At 35.8% G+C, this 23,486-nt stretch overlaps 4 protein-coding genes across 4 annotated transcripts; 2 read left to right on the forward strand and 2 right to left on the reverse strand.

Annotated features, from left to right (window-relative positions):
* On the forward strand, window positions 2,741-3,624 carry LOC105156667 (photosystem II core complex proteins psbY, chloroplastic). Its single transcript, XM_011072871.2, has one exon. It carries the CDS (start codon window positions 2,889-2,891, stop codon window positions 3,480-3,482), a length of 594 nt encoding a protein of 197 aa, XP_011071173.1. The 5' UTR covers window positions 2,741-2,888; the 3' UTR covers window positions 3,483-3,624.
* LOC105156668 lies at window positions 3,754-9,174 on the reverse strand. Its single transcript, XM_011072872.2, has 6 exons — window positions 8,979-9,174; window positions 8,446-8,513; window positions 7,527-8,373; window positions 5,253-7,406; window positions 4,612-4,666; window positions 3,754-4,293 (listed from the first exon to the last, which is right to left on the reverse strand). Exons 1-6 carry the CDS (start codon window positions 9,118-9,120, stop codon window positions 4,158-4,160), a joined length of 3,402 nt encoding a protein of 1,133 aa, XP_011071174.1. The 5' UTR covers window positions 9,121-9,174; the 3' UTR covers window positions 3,754-4,157.
* LOC105156669 (regulator of G-protein signaling 1) lies at window positions 9,801-14,530 on the reverse strand. The gene is made up of 11 exons (XM_011072873.2): window positions 14,342-14,530; window positions 13,589-13,709; window positions 13,440-13,503; window positions 13,240-13,324; window positions 12,648-12,721; window positions 12,288-12,479; window positions 11,386-11,474; window positions 10,986-11,224; window positions 10,746-10,870; window positions 10,510-10,631; window positions 9,801-10,383 (listed from the first exon to the last, which is right to left on the reverse strand). The coding sequence occupies exons 1-11, from the start codon at window positions 14,416-14,418 to the stop codon at window positions 10,177-10,179; spliced, it is 1,395 nt and encodes a 464-aa protein (XP_011071175.1). The 5' UTR covers window positions 14,419-14,530; the 3' UTR covers window positions 9,801-10,176.
* LOC105156670 (two-component response regulator ORR26) lies at window positions 18,274-23,151 on the forward strand. The gene is made up of 5 exons (XM_011072876.2): window positions 18,274-18,666; window positions 20,514-20,666; window positions 20,784-21,167; window positions 21,271-21,347; window positions 21,730-23,151. The coding sequence occupies exons 1-5, from the start codon at window positions 18,537-18,539 to the stop codon at window positions 22,747-22,749; spliced, it is 1,764 nt and encodes a 587-aa protein (XP_011071178.1). The 5' UTR covers window positions 18,274-18,536; the 3' UTR covers window positions 22,750-23,151.

Consider the following 23,486-nt stretch of genomic DNA (forward strand, 5'->3'; position numbering starts at 1 on the left):
TTTATATAATGTTAACGTTTTGAGATTAATCAATTTTTATTTAATTCGGAATTTAGAGTATGCAGTAGAGAGTGTCATAATTTAATTTTTTGTTAACATAATGAAGAGAATAATGGTGTCAGCAGTAGAACAAACAAAGTTGGTGCATCCCTAAGAGGGAGCTTAATTAAATCAACTAAATTGATTAATGTATTTTTAATCTTGGCACAATATTAATCTATTAATTAAGAGGAAAATAAACAATGAAGGTAGTGCCTATCCATAGCCCTAATCTCCCCACTTTTGTACTCCTCCTCCTTATTTTATTAATTTATGTGACAAGGGACAAGTGGATTGAGTCAATTTCACCATCCATTATTGAGAGCTTTTCCCCCAATTTAATATGTAATTGTAACAATGTCCATCAAACACAAATACAAACAATTTGGGCACCTCAACCTTCATCCAAAAATGGGCCATCTTCTAATTCATAAAGCCAAAATAATATATATGCTGCTGGTAAATTTGTGAACTACTACTTGTTCAATTCAAGTTACTATATCAGCAATTACATATATATATATATATATGTGTGTGTTTATTTCATTTTAATTTAATTTGTGGCTGTAAAACTTTTTTGTTGCTCTTTATCATATACGGTCTATGAGGGTGTTTGCAAATACTTAAATAAACCCTTATCAGTTTGTTATTAAAATTGTGTTTTTTGATTTACAATTAATATCTTTAAACTGTTTAAATTAAGTTGATTTAAGTCAAGGGTTATAAGCAACTTATTTTACAACTTTGCAATTTATTGTTAAAATTGTAATCAATAAGTTGTTTACCCAAACTCCAAACTTTTTTCACTTTTTATTTTTGTTTCAACACTCCCAACTTTTAGTGTTAATGCTTATCTTGCAATTTTTTTCCGACGTGTTTCCACCGTACGAACAAAAGTTATCGCAAAAACCTCTTATATATAATCTTGCAGGTGTAAAACAAGAAATAATTAGGAATTCTGTCAAGTCCTGAGCTCTCATCAGGTTATTGAATGCAAGAATTATCTCTAAATCTGTCGAATGCAAAGCTCACTATAAACAATTAGTCTAAAATAAATATTTATTGATACATTTATTAAATTTTGTAACCAAAATTTCAAACATGTTTATGTTATTTAGCGCTTATTGCATGTAGAACACAACATCACACAATATGCCTTTCTCACATTCTTATATATGATGATGATATTGCCATATATACATGGCGTGACATTTGCCGAGAAAAGGAAAATATCAATGTTCTAACAATTTAAGCAATTAATGTGTCACAAGGTTGTAAAAAGCAACGTGACGTGATAATATAATACTAGAGATGAATGCTTAGTTGTTATTTTCAGTTTGTCTGGTGGTGGTCCACCTCATCACCAAGTAAACCTTACCCTTTAATTTATAACGAGTTTTCTTAATATTTATCATAATTATAAATATTTTTTTTATTATTTAAAAAATTATAAATATTTCATTAAAAATTAGCGGTCGTTTAACAAATACTTTTTGTGACAACCCATTGTAGAAAGTATTTATTAAATGACCGTTATTCCAAATGAAATATTTTTGTAATTTTTTAAACAACGAGCAAGTATTTATAATTATAACAAATTTCAAGAGAGTCTGTTGTAATTATCCCTTAGTGTATTCTCTTTTATTTCGTAATAATTTTATCAAAAAAAAGAAAAGAAAAAATATTGAATTTGGAGCAGAATTCTTGCAAGTCACGGCAGGAATGAAAGTCCTATGCTCTGGTTAATATCATTTGCACTCAATTTGCATGTTCTGATGCCGGACATAGGGTGGGGTGGGGTGGGCTTCAAATTGGTCAGACTTAATTAAAATCCCCAAGCTTGTTACCTTGGAATTTGGATGTTGTTTTGTCAAGCAATTAAACTGAGTAGAAGCAATCATAACTATTCAAGAAACCCAATAATATTTGGTCTTCATAAACTTACTTATTTCTGAATTAATTTCAAATATTGTATCTATTTAACTATGGACTTGAATAAATATGTAGCAACAAATTGAATTATTATGTACGCATACATACTCTAAGTTAAGGTATTTAATTTTAGTAGAAGTGAAAATCGAAAAATCTAAATTTTCATCAGTAATACACTTCTTAAAATGAGAATTTAAAAATGTGTTAATTAGAACCTTATATCAATTGTATGTTATACTTGTGATGTTCAATGTGAGAAAAGAGGCATGTTTAACATATGAATGGTTTCAAAGTACTTAATTTCCATGCTTACTTTTTGCTTTTCTTTGTATTGAGAATAGAATACATGGGTGTGAAACGGTGATACTGGCATACATATGGTGCTAACGAGAAGTATATGCATATTTTAATTGTTAGACGTTGAAAACATTAAAGATTCCCCTCTGAATTAACATGCTTCACTTGTACGACAAGCTATCTATCCCACCAAGTAAATCTTAATATTTGCGTTTTTTGTTTACATGGGCCAAGGAAAGATCCCTACACAGTCCCAAATTTCTCAATATGGGCCAGAAGGCCTGCAAGAAATCTCGGAATGGGACTGCATTTCTGGGCTCAGGATTAAAGAAATAGCCATCATTCATCACCAAGAAGAAAACATGAGCTCCGAACAAAGATGAGAAATACTTTGTGATAAGAAAAGCAAGGTGGGGTATGTAATATGAGGTCTATATCCCACCAATCACACCCTCTGGATAAGAGAACAATCCGGAATCCGCTCTCCCATTGGATCTCATGTTTCCCCCCTATTTCCTATATTCCATTTCCAAACTCCACAATACTGCAAAACTTTCTCAGCACTGAGCACTTGGTCTTGATCATCATCAAGAAAAAACGCAAGAGAAACAAGCACACAAATGGCAGCTGCTATGGCTACATCAATGGCTATTCTCAACGCCAAATGCTTCAGTGCGAACACCAAAAACATCAACACTTCCAAGCCCACAAGACAGACTTCTCTCCTCTCCATGCACAACTTACCAAAGGGCCTCTCCACCAACTCAAACCCTCCACACAACGCTGTCGCTATCACCGGGACTGCTATTGCCGGTGCCATCTTCTCCACTCTCTCCACCGCCAACCCTGCCCTCGCCGCCCAGCAACTAGCAGAAATAGCTGATGGAGACAACCGTGGCATAGCCCTTCTCATTCCTTTAGTCCCTGCTGTTCTTTGGGTGCTTTACAATATACTGCAGCCAGCCCTTAATCAGATCAACAGAATGAGGAGCTCTAAAGGTGTGATCATCGGGCTCGGGCTAAGCGGACTCGCAGCGTCGGGCTTCTTCCATCCGCCAGAGGCTTCTGCTGGAGAAATCGCCAACTTGGCTGAGGCTGCAGCTGATAACAGGGGGCAGCTTTTGCTGTTTGTAGTAGCACCAGCAATTCTCTGGGTGCTGTACAATATTTTGCAGCCTGCTTTGAACCAGATAAACAGGATGAGATCAGAGTGAGAAGAAAAGGGTATATAAGGTCATTTGTGTGCATATATTTGCATGTAATTGTACCAATCTGTTAATCAAACTTTTTCTTGCACAGTTTTTGACTGATGGCTGCTGCTCATTTTTCATAATCGGCATTTTCTGTTCAAGTACATATCAAAAGGATTAATTAATTCTTGGTATGATAATTGTAGTATTTATCTGAATTGTTTTAGATACGCAATATACTCATTAGATCCATATATAACCTCCTGATTGGAATATATACAATTGGGTATATTTTTGGGATTAATCCATACTTTGTCTAGGGATCTGAGTGATCATCCCAGAGATCTATGTATTGCTTGGACTAAGGTTCTGGAGATGAAAGTTTCATATTTGTCCTTAATGAGCACTCAGGTATGAATAAAGCTTAAGCTCATAAGAAGTCACAATGAACTTTTAGAAGTAAAACAGAAAACACGAGTGAGATAAATTTTCTTCTTAGAACAATAAAACTGTCGTAATCATTCAACAAAACTGATAAGTTAACCATCCGATGCTTTGAATCAGTTGCTCAGAAACTCAGGAGGAGAAAATGCTAATAGAAAATTATAATGTACATTGATGTACAGAGAGGACTACCACTTAAAATCAGTTCCCTGTGGAGAAAGAGAAGACGTCCTTGAGCAAGAGAAGAAGCAATGCTCACTGGGTCAGCTGACCATCAGGAACAAATTCCATCTGCTCTTGTTCATACTGAGATGCTATAAGCTTTGCCTTCTTGAACCTCTTAGAGCTTCTCAGAATCATATCCATCGTCATATCCTTTGAGGCAGATAGGCTAGAGCAATAGCCATTTTCTAGTTATAATCACGAAGGAGCTTAACAGTACAACACATGATCAATGCTAGAGACAACTGATGCATGCAATCTCTCATCAGTATAATTCATAATGGAGTCCAGCACTTATTATGCAAAACATGGATGTAGAAATAGAAAACGATGTAATTATATTTCACAACTATTACCATAGCACCTTAAAGTTCCTCTAACATGATGAATTCGTCATGTGAAAGGCGAAGGATGAGTAACTGGGTAGGCAAAGGGATCAGTTGTGCCAATAGGTTGGACTCTTAAAGGTTTGGGTTAGATGACTTACTCCAATTTTGACAAGCTTTCTCCACCCATGTGTCTTTCTTTTGCATTATTGGATCCTGCGACAGGGAAGATAAAACTATTACTTGCAGAATAATAAACTAGGACAAATAATCATCTAAACAAGTTTCGACCTCACATCACCTACGTCCAAGGAAGACAAGTGTTTCTCATGAGATATTCAAGTAGAACAAATGTAGCAGATGAACATGCTATGGCGATAAAATAGGACATGGAAATATTATTCAACTAAAATTTCTTTTCCCCAGCAAATCATTAAAAACTTAGCATTCGTGAAAAAAGGAAGTCAGTCTCGATATTGGTTAATTCTGAAAGCTGTGGGAGGAGACCATTTCTACCCAAGTCATAACTTCTCCCCTCCTGTCCCACCGGCCACCCCCTGCCCGAACTGCTGTGCATAATTTTCCCTTATATACTTTTTATTAAACATGCCGAGAATATTTATATTCTTATGAGGTGTGATGGACTTCTTGAGGCCGAAAAGGGGGCTTTATGCCCTACTACCTTCATATATTAGGTTTACCAGAAAGGAAAAGGTTTAGTTCATTAAAACCAGAGTGAAAACGCCGATCAAAAGGTTTAACACATCAAAAGCAGTAAATTTGAACTTGGATTATTGCATACCATAAGTATCAGAGTACTGGCTCAAGTCACTTTCCCCTGTTGAGTAGCCTGACAGAGATGAACTATCTGATGAGCTGTGGGTAGCAGCATCTGAATCATCAGCAGAATTTTCGACACTGTTATCCTGAAAAATGGCCCCTGATTTTGTGAACAAGCTCTCCTTTTGTGGAGTCCTCACTGCAATTCTATTGATAACATTCTGATCTTGTTGCCACCTTTTACTTCCTTTATTTTCTGGAAATGTCTCAGACCTTTTCGCTACTGATTGAGCCAAAGATACATTCTTCTCTTTTTGGCAACAAGATGCAGCAGGAACTCCATCGTGTTTTTCAGGAGCCTTCATTCCCCTCATCGCACTAGGGCTTGAATCTTTCACCTCGTTATCCGAGACTTCAAAAGATCTAGGTTCATTTTGATTAGAATTCACGGCTGATCTTCCATCTTTCCTGCCACTATCACACCTAACACAGGATTCATTTTCATTATCCTGGTTTTCATATGGCTTCAGTGAGTTTCGTAATTCTGTTGAGTTTCTTACAGAAGGTACCCCATTCTTTTTGGTTTCCTTCTCACTTTTCATCTCTTCATTTGCCTTGGTTGCTTTCTTTACATTGTTATTTTCATTTTTATCAGCAGTCTCGTGCATTTCGTCTAGCTTTTCTCCTTCTCTGTGTGATGGAACTTGGGATAAAACAACATGTCTGTCTTGCTGCTCAGAAGTTATAAAATTATTTGACTTTTCCTCAGTAGCTAATTCATCACCACCAACTTTTTTGTCCTTGGTTGGCAAATTTTCTTGGACATCTGATCCTGCTGGCTGCCTCTTCTTTCTTTTCTTTTTAACTTCTATCCCTATATTCTTAATACTTTGCTCCGCCTGATGGGGCTTCAAACTTTCTATCGGATTTTCTTTTTCTCCAGCCAGAAGATCTGTGTGGCAATTACCAGCAGAACTTTGGTTCTCTGTCTCCATCTTCCCCTTTCTGGAATCCATATCTTTCAGAGTTTGCAGTGACCCACCAGTTTGAGTCGATTCCAGAATGTCTGCATGATTTCCACTGGCATCCTGAATACTTTTACCATAGGCTACAGTAGACCCATCCAACAGTATCATCTGGTTGTCTTTTCCTTCGTGAAATATGTTCTCTCCCTGGTGAGTTTTATGTGAGAAATTATTAGTTGATGGACAAAGCAAAATAGAAGGGCTACTCATGCTATTACTTGTTTCCTCCTTGTCTGATCTGTGCAGATTTTTATCAGCAGACTTCTTGATCCCCCTCTTCTTCCTCCTACTTCCATTAAAGATTTTGGGTTCCGGATCAGCGTTTGGGTCCAACATCACTTCAGTATCATGGTTCGGATACAACTCTCTTTCTTCTTCGATTCCTTTAGCCTTCCCAGTTATTTTATAGGGCCCAATGCTCTCTCTCATTTTTGTTTCATGCTCCTTATCTGACATATCCTGAATCTTTGCCGTAGTCTTCTGGGTCCCTTTTTTCTTTCTCTTATTGCTATTCGATTTCGCATCCCCCATTATATCATTGGCATCCATCAATACAGCTGATGAATTTGGTTCCTTGATGGTATTATTGACCTCATACAGTTTCATGTCAGACTGATGATTCAAAGACAAGTCTCTATCCTCTTTACTTCTCACATTCAGGTCAGTTTCTGCAGTAGAGAAGATGCTATCAACTCGTTCAGTCTCATGGTCTTTTCGAGTATTCCTTTCGAAATTTAGCACAGCTGTAGGATTCAACTGCATAGCGTTGTTAGCATGTTCTTCATCATTCCCATTACAAAATTTACCTCCAGATTTGTTGGCCTTTGTTTTTCTTCTATTGCTATGTTCCACCTCCCCTTTCGTCACTAGAAAATCATTTAGTTGAACGGACTCCCTGATATTTATATCAGCTTCTCTCTGATCTGAAGTTCTCAAATTTTCAGACAGTTTCCGTACTGGGTCATGGTTCAGAGATGATTCCCTTGGTTCTTCCTCTATGTCTGGCATATTGGTTTCCTTTTCTGTGCCACTAATAACAGGTAACTTATTCTTCAAGGAAGATGCTTCGCCTTTGACTTTGGACTGAGAAAATTGAGTGAGAATATCAACTTTCATATTCATATCATTGTCAAGTTCATGAATATCTGTACCTGTTGAAATTGCAATATAGTCAGCAGAAAAGATAAACGCTCCCTAATCTTTACCAGAATCAAAACAACAGAAGGTAATTAGAAGGAAAAGCAGTGCTTCCACATGTTTAGATTGCTAACCTTTTAAAGGAAAGGCTGTTGTCCCAATCGTTCCTTCTAAAGGTAGAGATATGCATTGTTTTCTCTGAGGCACTTGAGAAGGTTCAGATGGGACATCTGCATGAAAATCTGTTGTTTTGGACAAGAAGCTTCTATTTCTCTCATCATATTCTGGAGGAGAAAGCCCAGGGTCGGCAGCTCTGTTCTGAGGCATTTCCTCCTTTCTTGCCTTTCTTTTCCTCTTCTTTCCTTGTGCACTTGTGTCCAAAGTAACACCCTTCAAATTTTTTGTTAGAACATTCTGGGCAAGTGTATTTTTGGGTTTGACAGCAATGACGTTTTCTGGCAGTTCGCTCTTTAATGGGAGAATTTCAGACTTCTCTGTGCTTTCTGACGTATTCCTTTTTGCTTCACCACCCAAAGAAGTTCCCTCTACCAACGTAGTTCCCAACTTATCTTGATTGTGCCTCGTTTTACTCTTCTTCTTGGTAGGAGGCTTGGTTTCTCCATAATTTTCCATTGATTTATTTGGAAAATCTGTATTCTTCTCGGAACATTTCTCAAGCTTTAGGCCAGAATTCAGTTCTGAAGTTGCGTTCTGTCCAGTACCACCATCCGGCGAGGGCATTTGGAAGGTTGATATTACATTTGCATCCGAAACCAAATCTCTGCAGTGGTCCTCAGCTATACTCCTTGTTTCCATCATCACATCATTACTTGTTCCAGGCTTGTAAGATTTTTGTTCTAAATAATGCTGTGGAACCCCAGAAGCATCAATTGACAAGAACCAATTTCCTTTTACTCCGTGAAACACATTCCAAACAAGCATGAGATCTGGCAGACGATAAAAGTTCCCCCTGCGTTTTACCTACCCAAGTTTCAAATATCATCAGAATGAGATGTTCACCCAACAAATATACCTCCAGAAAGCCACATATACCTTTAAAGAATGGATCTCAATCTCCCCCATTTTTGGAAAGCAACAAACGTGCTCCCGCATTATCTTCTCTGTGCAACAAACCGTATACAAGAAAATTAGTTTGAAAGAAGAAGACAAAGGATGGTCTCCTAAGCATGTTTAGAACATTTCTTACATACATACATAATAAATAACTCGAAAAACACTATTTTTCTCAGTTTTTTCCCTTCTTAACAGATCCTACTCTGATCGGCTTTTAAGCTTAAAGAGTCTAACTTTGTTCAAATTTAAGGAATTCATTCCCACATTCCATCCTTAAACGAGTACTTTTTTAACACAAGCTTCCAATCTCCAATCAGATTAAAACCAAAACCATGCACAAATTTTTGACATCTGAATTATAATAATCACTCCAAAGTAACTATGTGCAAGCATTCATAAGCACGTACACTACGTGCATCAGAAAAAATGCACCAACAAAATCCGTTTAACCAAACAGAGACAATGCAAAAATTCACATAATTACGTGTAAACAGAATGCAACAAAAAAATACTTTTGAAATCCGAAACCGTATCAGAGTTAGATAAGATCACAGCGAGATGGGAGTCGAGGCTGGTGTCCACGAACACCGGTCTGCACTCCGCCGCTGCTGGTGCTGTATCATCGGAATCCCGATCACCGTGACGTTCCGCCATCAATGATATCACAGTCGTCGTGATCGCGTGGTTGAGCTCCCGTTCATGAGGATTTTGAGGTCGGTTTTTGGGTTTTAATACATAAAAGTAATATTCGAGTACTAAAAGGTAAAATTTGATAAATGTGGATCCGGATCGATTTATTGGGCCAATCTTATTTGGTTTCATTAGAAATGGACTCTCGGGTAGAGTTTAAGTGGACTAGACCCAACATATTTGAAACTTTTTTTTTTTTCCAGGATAAATTACAACGAATTTTCATAAAATTTGTTAAATTAGTAATTACAAATACCTCATTGATACAACATAAAAATAACTTTGGTATATTTCTAAATATATATGAAATGTTGAATGTGGAGTAAAATTGATAAATTTACATAAACTTTTTAGTATAATAATATCAGCATTTTCTATTCAAATTTTAAAGGAAAATAAAGAACTCTTGAAAGGAGTATGTATGTGAAATTTTAAATTTTTTTCAAAGAAAATGTTATTTTAATTTTTAGATAGGATCCAAATATAATTAACCCAAAATAATATGATTTTTCAAGAGCTTCCCCCCCCCCCCCCGGGGGGGGGCCCCCCCCCCCCCCCCCCGGGGGGGGGGGGGGGGTTCCTCAATAGCACGTTCTATAGTGGTTGATTTAGTTGTTTTCTAATAACACGTAAGAGATCATATGTTTTAATGTAAACATAACTAGAGGTAGCTGCTGTGATTGCTATTAATTGTCTGTACATACGGTTACCTACAAAACTTTGAAGTATAGTGGTTTTTCATTGACACGATGCCCGTCAAGAGTAAACACAAGCTACAAACGTTAATTTGCAACGGGTAGTTGCGGTCCGAATAGCATATTATACACAAGGGACTGGCAGATCACACGTCACTTACGCCTCAGTGTGTGTGGATCTCCGACCACTTTCATGTCCTCTAAGCAACTATTGACAGGAAGAAGTCGATTCTTGTATCAGACCGAGAAACTCTTCATGCTTGTATGAGGACTAGTTAGATGTTGTATCCCAGAAGCATAATTATTATCCGTGCTCGTCATTGCATCATTGCAGCTCAAAATCACGACTACTGGAACTCGACTTTCTAGGACTATGTTCTTGGTGAAAAGGGTCGTCAGCACAATGAACAGAACTCAGCCTGTGTGAGAAATTCCACCCACTCTGTTCTAGCTCAGAGTCAACTGTTTTAATTCTGGCCTCTTCTTTCAGCTTCAAGAAGAATGTTGATAACCAATAATCGTTTGCCAAATTCTTCAAAAATAAGTGATCGATTTCAGGAAGGGAGAAAGCATACAGTAAGGAGGTAAGAGAGGTGAAAAACTAATTGGCCTAGATCAATTCAGCGTGTGTGGATATGAAAGTTGAGGACAAACGAACCATTTTCATCAACTGCATCAACTCATTTAGCGCATTTTTAAAGAGGTTGGGGTGTGCCAAATCGAGCGTAGATAGAATTTCTTGTCGACAACGATGAGAAATGTTCACCTCCATTGTTGCACCTGCATTTGTAAATTTATGAAAAACCAAACCTAAATAAACAAGGATAGATTAAATAGAATGCAATGATGATACGAAGACAAAAAGATCTGTTGTAGAAAGGAATAACATTGTACCCGGAGTGATATATGTGTCAATAATATGCCGTGCCATGTAAACTCTTCTCACATGATCACTTACTGGAATTTTGTCAAGCTGTTGCACCTCCTCATAGAAATGGACACTCTCCCCAGCCATACAGCTGTATTTGTGAAACATAGGCATTACTTTAATATCATAATGCAAGAAACAAATGAAAATTTAAAAAAAAAAAAAAAAAAAAAAAAAAGTATATCTAACACTCAATAACTGAATACCTATCTGCAAATTCCATAAATGAGTGACGAAATCTTCTGTTCAAAAGAAGCTTCTCCAAAGGTTCATTAGAATCTACCAACTGCATCAATTCCCTTTGTGCTAAAAGCCCGCTATCAGGTATACCTAGCGCCCTGCCCATCATACTGTACTCCTGTTGGTCCTTTTTCCTCAAGCTCTTAAGTGAGATAAGAGGTTGTGATATGGATATAGAGAAGAATGCCACCACAAGGACACTTGTCTGGGAAATAATTATTAAGAATGAATCACAAAAGAGAAATGCATGATTTGCAAAATGAGAACCTAAAATGAAGTTGATGATCAGATACCAAATCTTACTCATCCAAAGATATAGACGAAAGGAGTATAACTACATAGTAAGAAAAACCAGGCTAAGCATACCATAAGTAGTACCAAAAATCTTGAAATGATTTGAACCAATGAAATATCTTCGTGAATCTCATTCAGAATGTAAGAGACCACCCATATGCCTGTTAAGAAAATAATGAAGGCCATCAGTGAACCATTGAGGTATGTACACATGCAGCAGAATAGAAAATCACAAAGAAGCAACTCCGGGTGTTGTTCAATGTGTGCATTAAATACTTTCCTATCCTTACTTTCAGTTTGATATTCTTATGTTAAATGCCCTTTTCAAATGAGTAAGGCAATTTATTTCCTCTTATAAATTATTAAGATGTGCTATCATTTTCAATCAGTCATCTGCAACAGAGAAATATAGAAGTTGATACATTTCTAATCCAAAGATCGTTTTAATAGCAAGCTGTTACTAAACAGAATTCACTCTTTTAGGTGGCTGTGCCCCAAAGCAACAATTGTAAACTCTATACTGTTGGGATTTGGGAAAGCAAAAAGGCAATTCCTTTTACATTTTGCTGTTACCTTTTCCCTGATGTTGAGTCATAACAGGTCGCATGCTCAGCAGAGGAACTCATGACAGTTCAAAGTGAGAGCATGTAATTCAGAGAATTGAGACAGCCAATAAGTTTATGCATTAGAGATTTACAATTTGTTGTTTCACCACTCTCAATAATGCGTCTTTCCTCTGAATATCCGCAACAACAATAATTACAGAAGACATTAACAATCCATGAGATCAACTGCGTTATAGGGAAAGCTTTCCTCAGTGTTTGCTTGGCTAAAAAATATGCTTCTCTTTAATTGTCAAATGAATTCATATGGCACGCAAAAAACTAGTTGATGCACGCTGTTTGACCAGGAAGATAGATATTGCAAATCATGCCATAAGTGCTGAACAGAATGTACGGGTAGACATGATGTACCAATGGAACACATGGAGACCAAAATTCCTCGCCAGAGCTCCTTCAGCTCTTGGAATCTAAACTCTATATGTCGAACAGCTCCTGTAAAACCAACCAAAGCAGCAACATACAACGCATGAAGGCAGATAACTGGGATGATCCAACGAGTCCCCATGTGACAACGGCTGTTTAGAGGCTTGTTGACATGAATAACTACATCACCAATTTTTTAATATTAATTAGCAAACAATGATATAAGAATAGAGTAGGATAGGTTCCAAGAAATATTTATAAAGATCGAAAGATATCCTAGTGAAAACATATTCTCCATGTAACCAAAAAAAAATAACTAGAAAAGCACTTTTACTTAGTGGTCCTTACATGTTGCACACACAATCCAGGGTAGGAGGACCAGTGGAAGAAGTACAAATGATCGAATGGGTGGCAAACGCCTCCTGAAAGTCACAATTATCAAGAGGATTGAATCAGTAAGATCGTAAACAAAAATGTTTTTATATCTTACAGTTAGGTCATTAACAATAAAGACAACATAGATTACAAAATCGTATGACAAGTTTATGATAGGACTATGATGGTTAGAAACGGGTATTCCTGATTGCACTGAACAAACAAATAAGAGCAAAGCAGAATGAAACTTCTCCTTTTACTACTTTCATATTTTTCTAGATCGAGAATTTCAAACAAGTATATTTTGGCAGAAGTCTTTGGAATATAAAACTAAACCAGAATTGAAATAATTTTGTTTATCAAAAGTAATGATTATTTGCTTATAACTCTTGTTATACGTACAGCATTTATCAGAGCAAACATGAGATTGACTAAGGGCACCCTCCTCATGGGCTGAGCACATGTATTAACCTCTTAACCAAGTGTTCAAACAATAGTTGTTTTGTAATTCACTAATATTCAAATGCATCATGACTTTCCCATTATTCAGAAAGATTTCACTTACTTAACAAATATGTTATATAGTTGAAAAGCCTGTACAATACGAGAGCTCAACAGCAAGCCAAATCCTAGAGGACCTTCGATCCAAACTGGCAGCAAATGAAAATTTGGATTATCAACTAATGTGTGAATGATATTAACAAGACATCCTAGACAAAAGACATAAACGAAGATGCTTTTGTATTCATTCTAAAGTGAAATTACCAGCCCATATATAGCAAGAGCGCCACCAATACCTTCTTCTGAACCTCAGAAAACCGAGGGCCATCTGTATAGGGAATATCCAAATTCCAACACGAATAAAGATACAGCTGAAGTTATCTAGGAGAAGAAAGAAAAGGACAATATTTTACCACAATTGACAGTAAAAGGTTGATGCTGGCAAAAACTTGAATTGCTACAAGCCAAAAGCTACTGCCTTTAGGTCGTGGAATCTTGTGAATGAGATATGGTGCTGTAGCCTTAGCAAGAAGCCTGTACCAGATCAGCAATATATTCAAGCAAGCCAACAAACTTCGTATATGTATCGCCAGCAATGATCATGAGATATATACATGTGGTTCTAACAAATAGGGTCTAAAATCTTCCTAAAAATCATTGGGACATGCTCGGAAAATGAGGCTACAGTTAGAAACTAGAAGAGATGAAAGAGACAGATCAACAGTCTGTGTAAGCATAAAGCTATTAGAAACAAAAATCCAACCTTGCAGTGCCTTTCTAACTTTGTCCACCATCTATGTAAAAATTTTGAAAATTCCAGTAAGTAGAGTAGCTCAATTTTATTGGTTCTCTTTTTTCCTTCAAACCAATCTCCATAAAAATCCTTAGAGGGGTTAGTTCCAGGCTTATAATTAATTCTTTAATCTCATAACAAATCACCAACCACAGTTTTTAATTCGCCATACCCTCCTACACACAACACATAATATATTACAAGAAACTCAAGATACAAATCCAATTTCCGTGGCAACGAAACCTATAAAATTGTTGAGCCCACTTGGAATCAACTGAAAAAAGTAAAGCGCCCAGAGCCCCTATTGATCATAATGCACAACACAAACAGCTATTTACAGAGAAAAAACGTGATGAAGAGATGGACGAATTACATGATGATAGAAAGAAGAGAGATGGAGAGGGCCACATAGTCGCTGGGGCAGCCTCCTTTTACTGCACAAGTCGCCATTATCAGATATGAGCTGCTTTGCTCTGTACTTGTCACCAACTATTTGAAGAAATGTCGCATAATTACGTAGAAAGCAAGTCAACACTCCACATGATCCTTGTTTGACTCCAAGATTTGGGTCCTGCAAATACTAATAAACAATTACTTAAAGAGTTTTAATATTTTATAATTCATTCAAAAAATAACCAAGATTTGGGCCTACGCTTTTCTAACCTTGTTGATTGGGGTGTCCCATGTCAAGGCCCATTGGGCCCAATAGATCCAATTTCTCTTTGGGCTTGGGCCTGCTAATGGATCGACCCCCACGATGCAAAATTAAGAAATAAAAAAAAAAAAAGAAGAAATAGGTGGATTGCCTAATTCATCTTTACAAGGCATATACCATATGAATTATTAAAAATAGCATCTTGGAAGGCAGTTAAAAAAAGAGGGTTAGAGATAAAAAAGAATAAAAGTGTAGCAATCAAGAAACACATGAGCATCAATAAGAAGATTTTGAAGGGTGAAAAATTCTGAGTTTGAATTAATAGAATAAAAAAAAAAAGAAAAGAGTGCACTCAAAGAGAAGTTGCATGGAGTTCATCCTCCCAATATGTTAAGAGCCAATCATTCTCCAATTCTCCCTTTAGCCAAAAGGAACTTGTTAGTGGGCATTTTCCTTTTTTGAGCCCATTCAGGCTTTCTTTTTTTCTAAAACCTACCCCACTCCCAAAAGCCATCCCTTTATTAAACCCCTACCCTACTCTTTCTATACCAATAAATATTAAATACTCTCTCTCTCTCTCTCTCCCCCCTCTTCTCTCTCTCTCTCTCTCTCTCTATATATATATATATATATACACACACACACAAGTATCAATTTGTTGTTGTCTTTTTTGCAAGAAATCATCACCATTAATCTTCCAACAAAAGTGAAATGCCAACGTGTATGGTTCAGACTCCAAAACTCTTGATTAGGTCTGAGTTTTAGTTGTATGTTGCTGTTTGTCTATTTTTGTAACATTTTTCTTTTCATTTTTTATCCTTTTACATATGTCGTGCTGTAAAATTAGTGATGTATATGAGGGAAAAATTGTAAATTTTGAACTCCCAAATTATTTACAATTAATTATATTTTATTTTGGGAAAGAGGAAGTTTGAATTTATGGTTGGCATTTTCCTTTTGGTAGTGGCTGAATTCTTGACATGACTTTTGGCAATAAAAACAGAAATAAACAAGTAATAAAAATGGAAATGGTTGATCCACTTGTGAACCTCAAACCAACACTTGTATATATATATATATAGTGTTGAATTGAGTTGCTGATGATGCTGCAATTGCAATTGCACTTGCACTTGCACTTGCACTTGCAATGTGTGTGGAGAAAATCAGCAAATGCTTCACTACTCAATAGTGCAGACCTTTTCATTTCTATTTTTAAATATATATATATATATATGGATTAAATTAAAAAAAAAAGGAGAGAAGATAGTGTTTTTGCAGCTGCCACCTTATCAGCTGCTTCAAGATAAAGATGGATCATCATTAACTTCAAAAATTAAATTCTAACATATCAAATAATTATAGTAAAGTTATTTACTATTTACATTCAAAATGATTTATGAATGAAGTAAAAGTAGGCAGTGTTTAATTGAAAAAGAATTGATGAAAAAGAGAGAATTGAATAGTCCTCATCCACATTCTTAAAACAAGAAAAATAGTTTTAAGTAAATGAGAATGTGCGTGAAATTCACGCCCCAACAACATGGAGACACACCTTAGCTACTCTGCATGCCCCTTTCCATTAACACATTCATATATATATTTATTTTAAAAAGAAAAGCATGCTAATTTATGTATGGTATTGGAATTCAGCTAATGCAATTGCAGAATTATTCAGTAGCTAAGCCCTATCCTACCAAAGTACACTAGTACAAGCTGCTTTTGATAGTAGGGTGAATGATTGGGCATCTTGCTAATTCATTAATCTTGCAATTAGGGTTTTTTTTTTTGGTGATTATGTATTGGTGGAATTGTCTTTCTTTTTTGGGTTGGGAACATTTTGAGGTTTAGTAGTTGTTGAGTAAGTATTGGTTCAAGTAAAGAAAGTTGCACCAAAAAAAAAAAAAAAAAGGTTCTTTGTCAACCAATTAAACCTTCATTTCTTGCACTAATTAATAATAATACATAGTCGATAGTTTGCATTCTCATTGAGTTCTCAAATAGTTAATTTCTCTCTCTCTCTCTCTCTCTCTCTCTCTCTATATATATATATATATATATATGCAAAAGTTGGGGGTTAAAGCTGAAAAGACATTTTTATGGGGATGGTATATAGATTTTTAGTTTAAAGATTGCAATATTATTATTATTATTATTATTAACAAACAAAAATACAGAGAGAGTTTTTTTTTAATTAATTTTTATATATGGATCAAAATATTGTTAAAAAAGACAGACAATTATAAAAGCTGATCAAGTTATTATCAGTGCGGTCTAACTCAATTAGCAATATTGAGACCCTATGACTAAAAGGTTATTGTTTTGTAGTAGTTGTTGGCCTATTGTAATAGTAGTTATTGATTCGTTATACATATTTGATATTGATAATTCTAAAAAATTAATATATATTTAAGATGTAACTATAATCGATTTACTTTTATAAAAAAATGAAGAATTTATTTTATTTGTATAATTTAATATTAAAATCAATATCGAATTCCTGAGTTTCATTTGGAACTATAATATTTTGGTCATTATGATGAATTTTTTATATAAATTGGACCCCATATTTTATCAGTAAATCTAAATCCTTTCATCTGAATTTAATAAATTTGTCATTATAAATATGCAAGTTTTAATTAAAATTCATCGATTCAAATATAATTTTATTTTATTTTTTATAAAATCTAATGACGGGCTCGAACTTTAGAGTAAATAAATATACTAATTTTGCTTAAAGTCTTGAAAAGATTTCATAAACCCACATAATGAATCTCTGAATCACTTTATTTTTGCATCTATCTTGCAAAGTATTGGAACAACCATATTATGACAATGTCATTAACAATAAAGTATCTAAAGGAGAATTTAGTAAATACATTTAAATAATACAAACTTAGGTTCTATGTCAATGTTTTATTGGATGGAACCAAAACTTTTTTGGGTACATAAAATAAGGAAAGAATTTGCAAAGAGGTTAACATATATTCCCTAAGTTTCAAATTTCATTGGTCTCTTGATGCTGTTTGTTGATTAAACTAACTATTTCTTCAAATAATTAAATAATAAAATTCATTTTTTTTAAATTATAAAAATAATATAATACTCTCTAAATTAAGTTTAAACAATAATTTATATTTTAGGAAAAGAAATTTAATTTTGATATGTAGTAATACCCAAACAAATATATATATATATATATGGTTCTTGAAAATTTTATAATGCATATTAAAAACTGAAAATAAAAATATAAACAAACTGGCTAAATTTCAATAAATAGTACTATTAAAACCCTACAACTTATATTTATTTTTCAAAAATCCTATTTTAAATAAAATACTTTTATTTTCTGTTCCAAAATAAATAAACAACTTCAATACATTTGTTTAATTCATAAAAGTTTCAAATACCTTAAACTAGCGGAAAAAACATGTTTTTCGTTGTCATTTTTCTCTTTTATTCCGTTACCAAAATCCTAAGTCGAAGGACTATGTAAGATGTTTAGTTGTATGTCCAAATATTGATTAAAGCATAAACAACAAAGACAGTTATTGAATATTAATTTAGATGTTGGGATAACTGATTAAATTTAAAGGATGTATATACATAAAATGTTTGCATCGCTGGTATCTGTAAATGATTAAGTCCATAATTGGAAAACAGAGTACGGAGGATAGTGTGCAGTCTCCAAATAGGCCGTTAACTACAAGCTATATAGCCGGCGCCAAATATTCTATGTTCTCTTCCTGCTTCACTTAAAAATCCATAGACACTCTCTCTCTCACACCTTCTCGCACATACTATAATTATCTATATAGTATAATATATATACACACCCAACACGTATATGTTTGTGTAGCTCAAGTACTGATCACTCTTTTTGTCTTTTTTGACCTCAAAAATCTGAATTTTCTTGATGGATTCAAGTGGGTTTTCTTCACCAAGGACCGATTGTTTTCCGGCGGGTCTTCGGGTTCTCGTGGTGGACGATGATCCTACATGGTTGAAGATTCTTGAAAAGATGCTTAAGAAGTGCAACTACGAAGGTTTCTTTTTTTCTCTTTTTCATCCGCGCTTTCTAGAAATGCAATTGCCCCTTTTGTTTCTATTCGCTGTTCGTTGACTGTTTTTTGTTTTTATGGGTTCTCTTTTTTCTTTTTTTGTTTCTTTGTGGTGTGCTGCTTGATATGTTGATTATGTGTTTAGGAGTGTGTTAATGGGCTACTTAAATTTTCTCTCGAAAAACATATTCTTCTTTCCCTGGGGGAGGGGTTGGAGAGTTGTTTTGTTGGATTTGTTGCTCTGTTTTTGAGATGGTGGTAGTAATTACCTTATTATTGGTAGCTGAATGATTACTGTTTAGGGCTCAGAGTGTAGCCAAGAAGAAGAAATACATAAATTTAGAACCTAATGACTGTAGCAAATTTCACTTGTTATATGTGTTAACAGTATGGTTATTCCCAGTAAGCTTTATGAGATCAACAAGACAAACAGTTAGAAAAGAGGTGGGGTTACCTGTTTCCTTTAGTCAATTCCAACAATTATATCTGGACAGTGATCATCTTCCTACTGATGAACCCTTGTCAAATGCTCCATGGAATCACCACAAGTTTATCTTCCAACTTACATTTCCATCCAGTAATCACTGAACACCATAATGGAGTCTGAAGTTTATAATGATGGAAGAACACTGTTTGAGATAGCTGAAGATAAATGAGCAAATGCTTTTGGTGATTTTTCTGTAAGTTTTTTGCATTATTGCTCCATCTGCTACAAAAACAGGAGTCCTATACAAATGCCTGGAAACATGATAAAAAGCTTTACTCACCGAAGCTTGACTTACATGTAGAGCTTCCTGTGGCGAACCAAATTTTGTTGGACTAATTTACTAAAATGACTAACATGTTCTTCTAATAACAAATATCAGACAACACAAAGAGACTCCAGAGTAGTCTAATGTACCACCATCAATTGTTTGTTTAGTTGATAACAATTGGATAGTAGTCTTCTAGAGCAATTCTTGGATATATGCTTGATTGCTCTTTTACGGCGGTGGTGATGAATTTTCGGACTTTTTCCATTTGTTGATTACCTATCAAAGAGAATTTTTATCTAAAATTAGAAAAGTGATGATCATGCAATTCTACTTCATGACTGCACAAAACAACTGTGAAGAAGTTGCAGCAAGTTGCGTGTTACCACCGCAATAATTGAAGTTTGCCTCTTTGTGAGAAGTGCTCTGAGTTGGACTCCACTTGAAGTGGGTCTTCCATGGATATATACTTGGTTTACCTTGCTTTAATTGAAATCTATTTATTTATTTTTTCAAAATTTCAGCATCTCATGCGATTTTCCCCTGCATCTGTTATTGAACTTGATGAGGAGTAGCCTGCATGATGATGATCTACTCTAGGAAAACAGTTTTACCATTAGCAACCAATATTCATTTTTTTTCATAAAACCATGGTCTTGTCTTGTTAATGCGTGTTCAGGGAATTATTTTATTGATACATATTGCAATAACTAAAAATATCTTGTGAAAGAGTACTCCAAAGTCCAAACTATTAATGCATTTGGATGCCCAAAACCTAGCAAAGTTTCAGTATGGGGATTTTTCAAGCTATTACATGTTCCTGCATGATGTTCGAAACTCAAAACAGAAAATCTTTCACTGTGGAAATGTTTAACTAATATTTCTGCATCAACATAATTCAGTTGTTTTCCCAGTCATGTTCTCCATAAATAGGATGCTTGTGAGCTGTGGCAGTGTAGCGTTTTCCTGTGTGGCGGGTTCTTTGCATATTTATATTTATCTTCCTGATTTCCTTCTTGAAGTTGAAAATTACTACCAGTTTCCCAATACTTCTCCAACTGTTATTTACATGAATTTCAGTGACAACGTGTAATTTGGCAAGGGAGGCCCTGGACTTGCTCCGAGAAAGAAAGGATGGCTTTGATATTGTAATCAGTGATGTGAACATGCCCGACATGGATGGCTTCAAGCTTCTAGAGCATGTTGGTTTGGAGATGGATCTACCTGTCATAAGTGAGTTTTGCTGTCCCCTGTATCTGTTGGTGCTATATGAAGCAGTTATCTTCTTTATAGTTTCAGTTTCCAAGTCTTCGTATTGAACTTTAAGCTGTAAACAATGAACCTATGCAGTGATGTCTGTGGACGGGGAAACAAGCAGGGTGATGAAAGGGGTTCAGCATGGTGCTTGTGATTATCTTCTTAAGCCGATAAGAATGAAGGAACTCCGAAACATATGGCAACATGTCTTCAGGAAAAGGATACATGAGGTAAGGGATATTGAAGGTCATGAAAGCCTCGAAGAACTTCAGATGATGAGAAGTGGAATAGAGCAATCGGATGATGGGTACTTCTTTAGTGGAGATCTGGTTTCAGGTAAGAAAAGAAAGGATGCTGATAACAAGCATGATGATAGAGTATGCGGTGATCCATCCTCTGTGAAGAAAGCGCGGGTGGTTTGGACAGTAGATCTTCATCAGAAGTTTGTGAAAGCTGTGAATCAGATTGGATTTGAAAGTCAGTTTACCATCTTCATTATTACTTATGAATCAGCTTAATCTTTTCCGAATCCTTTCACCGATAATATTTGTTTACTTGTGACATTATTTGCAAAACGCAGAAGTTGGCCCCAAGAAGATACTGGATTTGATGGGAGTGCCATGGTTAACAAGAGAAAATGTTGCCAGTCACTTACAGGTAAATGCAATCCTCTTTCTTTTGCTAAAGCGATAGTATTTATCACAAAGGATTGATGTTACCCGTTGTCAGCCACCTCTTAGTCTAAAGATTTGCCAGCATGGACTTATCTGTCCAGGACCAGGATCAATATTCTAACATCTCATTCCGCTGGAAAGAGATATTAAAGAACTGTTGGTCTTAGTCTAGGACAGGACAATCCTTGCTAGACCTGGAAAGCTGAGATCTTTGTATATTTAGTCATGAACTCAAAGTAGCCCATGTTTGCAGAAGCTTCTAATGTAACCTTTTCATAATCATTATCTGTGTTAATTTAAGAGGAGAAAGATCATGAGAAGTTACAATTTCAGAATCCCGACGAATTCTTTTTGAATGCTTTCAGAAGTATCGACTCTACTTGAGTAGGTTGCAGAAAGAGAATGAGTTAAAAGCCACATTTGGTGGGACAAAGAACTCAGATATCTCTTCAAAAGACCCCACTGGAAATGTTTGCCTGCAAAATTCAATCGCTCAGAATGCGACCACTGTGCAACAAAACATTCTAGCAAAAGAAAGTTATGCTGTTTCTGGGCAAAACATTCTGATCCATAACGATGAGCCAAAAATCTGCGAGGGAAACGGAAAAGTGATTCCTTCTATGCCGACGACAGTGTCCAAGAAAGCTTTATTCGGGGACACGGCTGATCTTGCAAAAAGCAGTACCTCAAGAATCAGTTTCAATCACTCTTTCGGACCACTGGATTCAGATGTAAAATCTGAACCTAAGATCCAAGCTGAATACTCCTGGAGCGCCGAAGTTCCATCGTTTCAGTTCAAACAAGAGCATACAGCACATTTCCATTCAGACCATGGGTTTGATCACCTTCCACTGCCCATGCATCACAACCAAGTTGATTCTTTGGAACGTAGTCTCGCACATAATCCTGGAACTTCAAGCAAAGAATCTGACACACGAGCACAAGCAGGACTCAACAATAGAAGAAACCAAGGCATCAAAAATGTAACTCAAGCCGAAAATACTGCTGCTTTGTTTTCTGTTCAACCTGAAAGCCACTTGACAGATTGTCATGCAATTGATCCAATCCAATGCTCCATCTGGAACTCAAAGAACCACTGCTTGCAGCAGAATCTATTCGATGATCTCCAATCTTCCCAGAGAAACTTGCTTGCTGGAACTGGATCGGCTCTTAGGTTGTGGGGTGAAGAATTCAATGATTATTCTTCTCAAGGTGATTTCTATCCACCGAATACTTTCCTTGGGAATATTGATCCATTTGGTTACAGTAATCACGAGCTCATTGCTGATGTGCCACCAAACTTGTATGAATCATTGAAGTTCGACTCTGAGTATCCGACTGATCCTGTGGAATATCCTATAGACCAAGGTCTATACATTGCATGATACTTTTACTTATTACTAGGATATGTAGTTTACTGGTTGGGTATCTTCCATTGAAGAAAGGTAACTTTCTAATTTACAAGTTACCTGGAGTGTAACAGAAACTATCTTCCGCTTTTGATGTAGTGGAACCCCTCGATGTTGCAGCATGTATCATAAGAAGACCGCGATACTAAGCATAATGAACAAGCATCTGTGAGCACTTGCACAAGAAGAAGGTGCCATGGTTAAATTCATACGTGAACACAAAAATTATGCGAAGTCTAACTATTCCTGTATATCTAATCCTAATCTGTGGTCCTTTTGTTTTTTTGGTTCAAGCCGCCTATGGCTACGGGATTACGTCTACTTAGGGAGAGGGGAATTCAGGGCTTCATTTCCATCAGATTAAAAAGAGACTTAAAAAAACCTTATTTCCACTTGTGGGTTGGTATTAGATAATCACCATCACAAGCCCACAAGATGAGAGACAAATTCCTCGTTTCCATTGAATTCTATACTTACCATCATAAGCCCCCATGATTGTAGCACATACTCACAATTAAGACGAGGAAACTTTGGGATGTTGCTCAAATCCTCAATTTTATCCAATATGGGGTGTACACATCATCTAACTGAGAAAAAATTAGGCTTATATGTTATCCATCATATCTGTTCAGAAAAAAAATTCTAACTAATGTATTTTCTTGATCAATCAACTGACGTGAACCTTTCAAATGATATCCTTGTTGTTAGGACGG

This window comes from Sesamum indicum, linkage group LG2 (assembly GCF_000512975.1).
Source record: "Sesamum indicum cultivar Zhongzhi No. 13 linkage group LG2, S_indicum_v1.0, whole genome shotgun sequence".
Taxonomy (NCBI): Eukaryota; Viridiplantae; Streptophyta; class Magnoliopsida; order Lamiales; family Pedaliaceae; genus Sesamum; species Sesamum indicum.

Excerpts from the sequence above, each read along its gene's own strand:
- LOC105156669 (XM_011072873.2), bottom strand. The coding sequence starts at position 14,418 with ATGGCGACTTGTGCAGTAAAAGGAGGCTGCCCCAGCGACTATGTGGCC. Across the intron at positions 13,710-14,341 it reads TCTCTTCTTTCTATCATCAT|GCTTCTTGCTAAGGCTACAG; the intron begins GTAATTCGTCCA and ends GATCTGGTACAG. Across the intron at positions 12,480-12,647 it reads CTGGATTGTGTGTGCAACAT|TTATTCATGTCAACAAGCCT; the intron begins GTAAGGACCACT and ends TTGGTGATGTAG.
- LOC105156668 (XM_011072872.2), bottom strand. The coding sequence starts at position 9,120 with ATGGCGGAACGTCACGGTGATCGGGATTCCGATGATACAGCACCAGCA. Across the intron at positions 8,514-8,978 it reads TACGGTTTCGGATTTCAAAA|AGAAGATAATGCGGGAGCAC; the intron begins GTATTTTTTTGT and ends TTTGTTGCACAG. Across the intron at positions 8,374-8,445 it reads TTGAGATCCATTCTTTAAAG|GTAAAACGCAGGGGGAACTT; the intron begins GTATATGTGGCT and ends AAACTTGGGTAG.
- LOC105156670 (XM_011072876.2), top strand. The coding sequence starts at position 18,537 with ATGGATTCAAGTGGGTTTTCTTCACCAAGGACCGATTGTTTTCCGGCG. Across the intron at positions 20,667-20,783 it reads GATGGATCTACCTGTCATAA|TGATGTCTGTGGACGGGGAA; the intron begins GTGAGTTTTGCT and ends GAACCTATGCAG. Across the intron at positions 21,168-21,270 it reads GAATCAGATTGGATTTGAAA|AAGTTGGCCCCAAGAAGATA; the intron begins GTCAGTTTACCA and ends TGCAAAACGCAG.
- LOC105156667 (XM_011072871.2), top strand. The coding sequence starts at position 2,889 with ATGGCAGCTGCTATGGCTACATCAATGGCTATTCTCAACGCCAAATGC.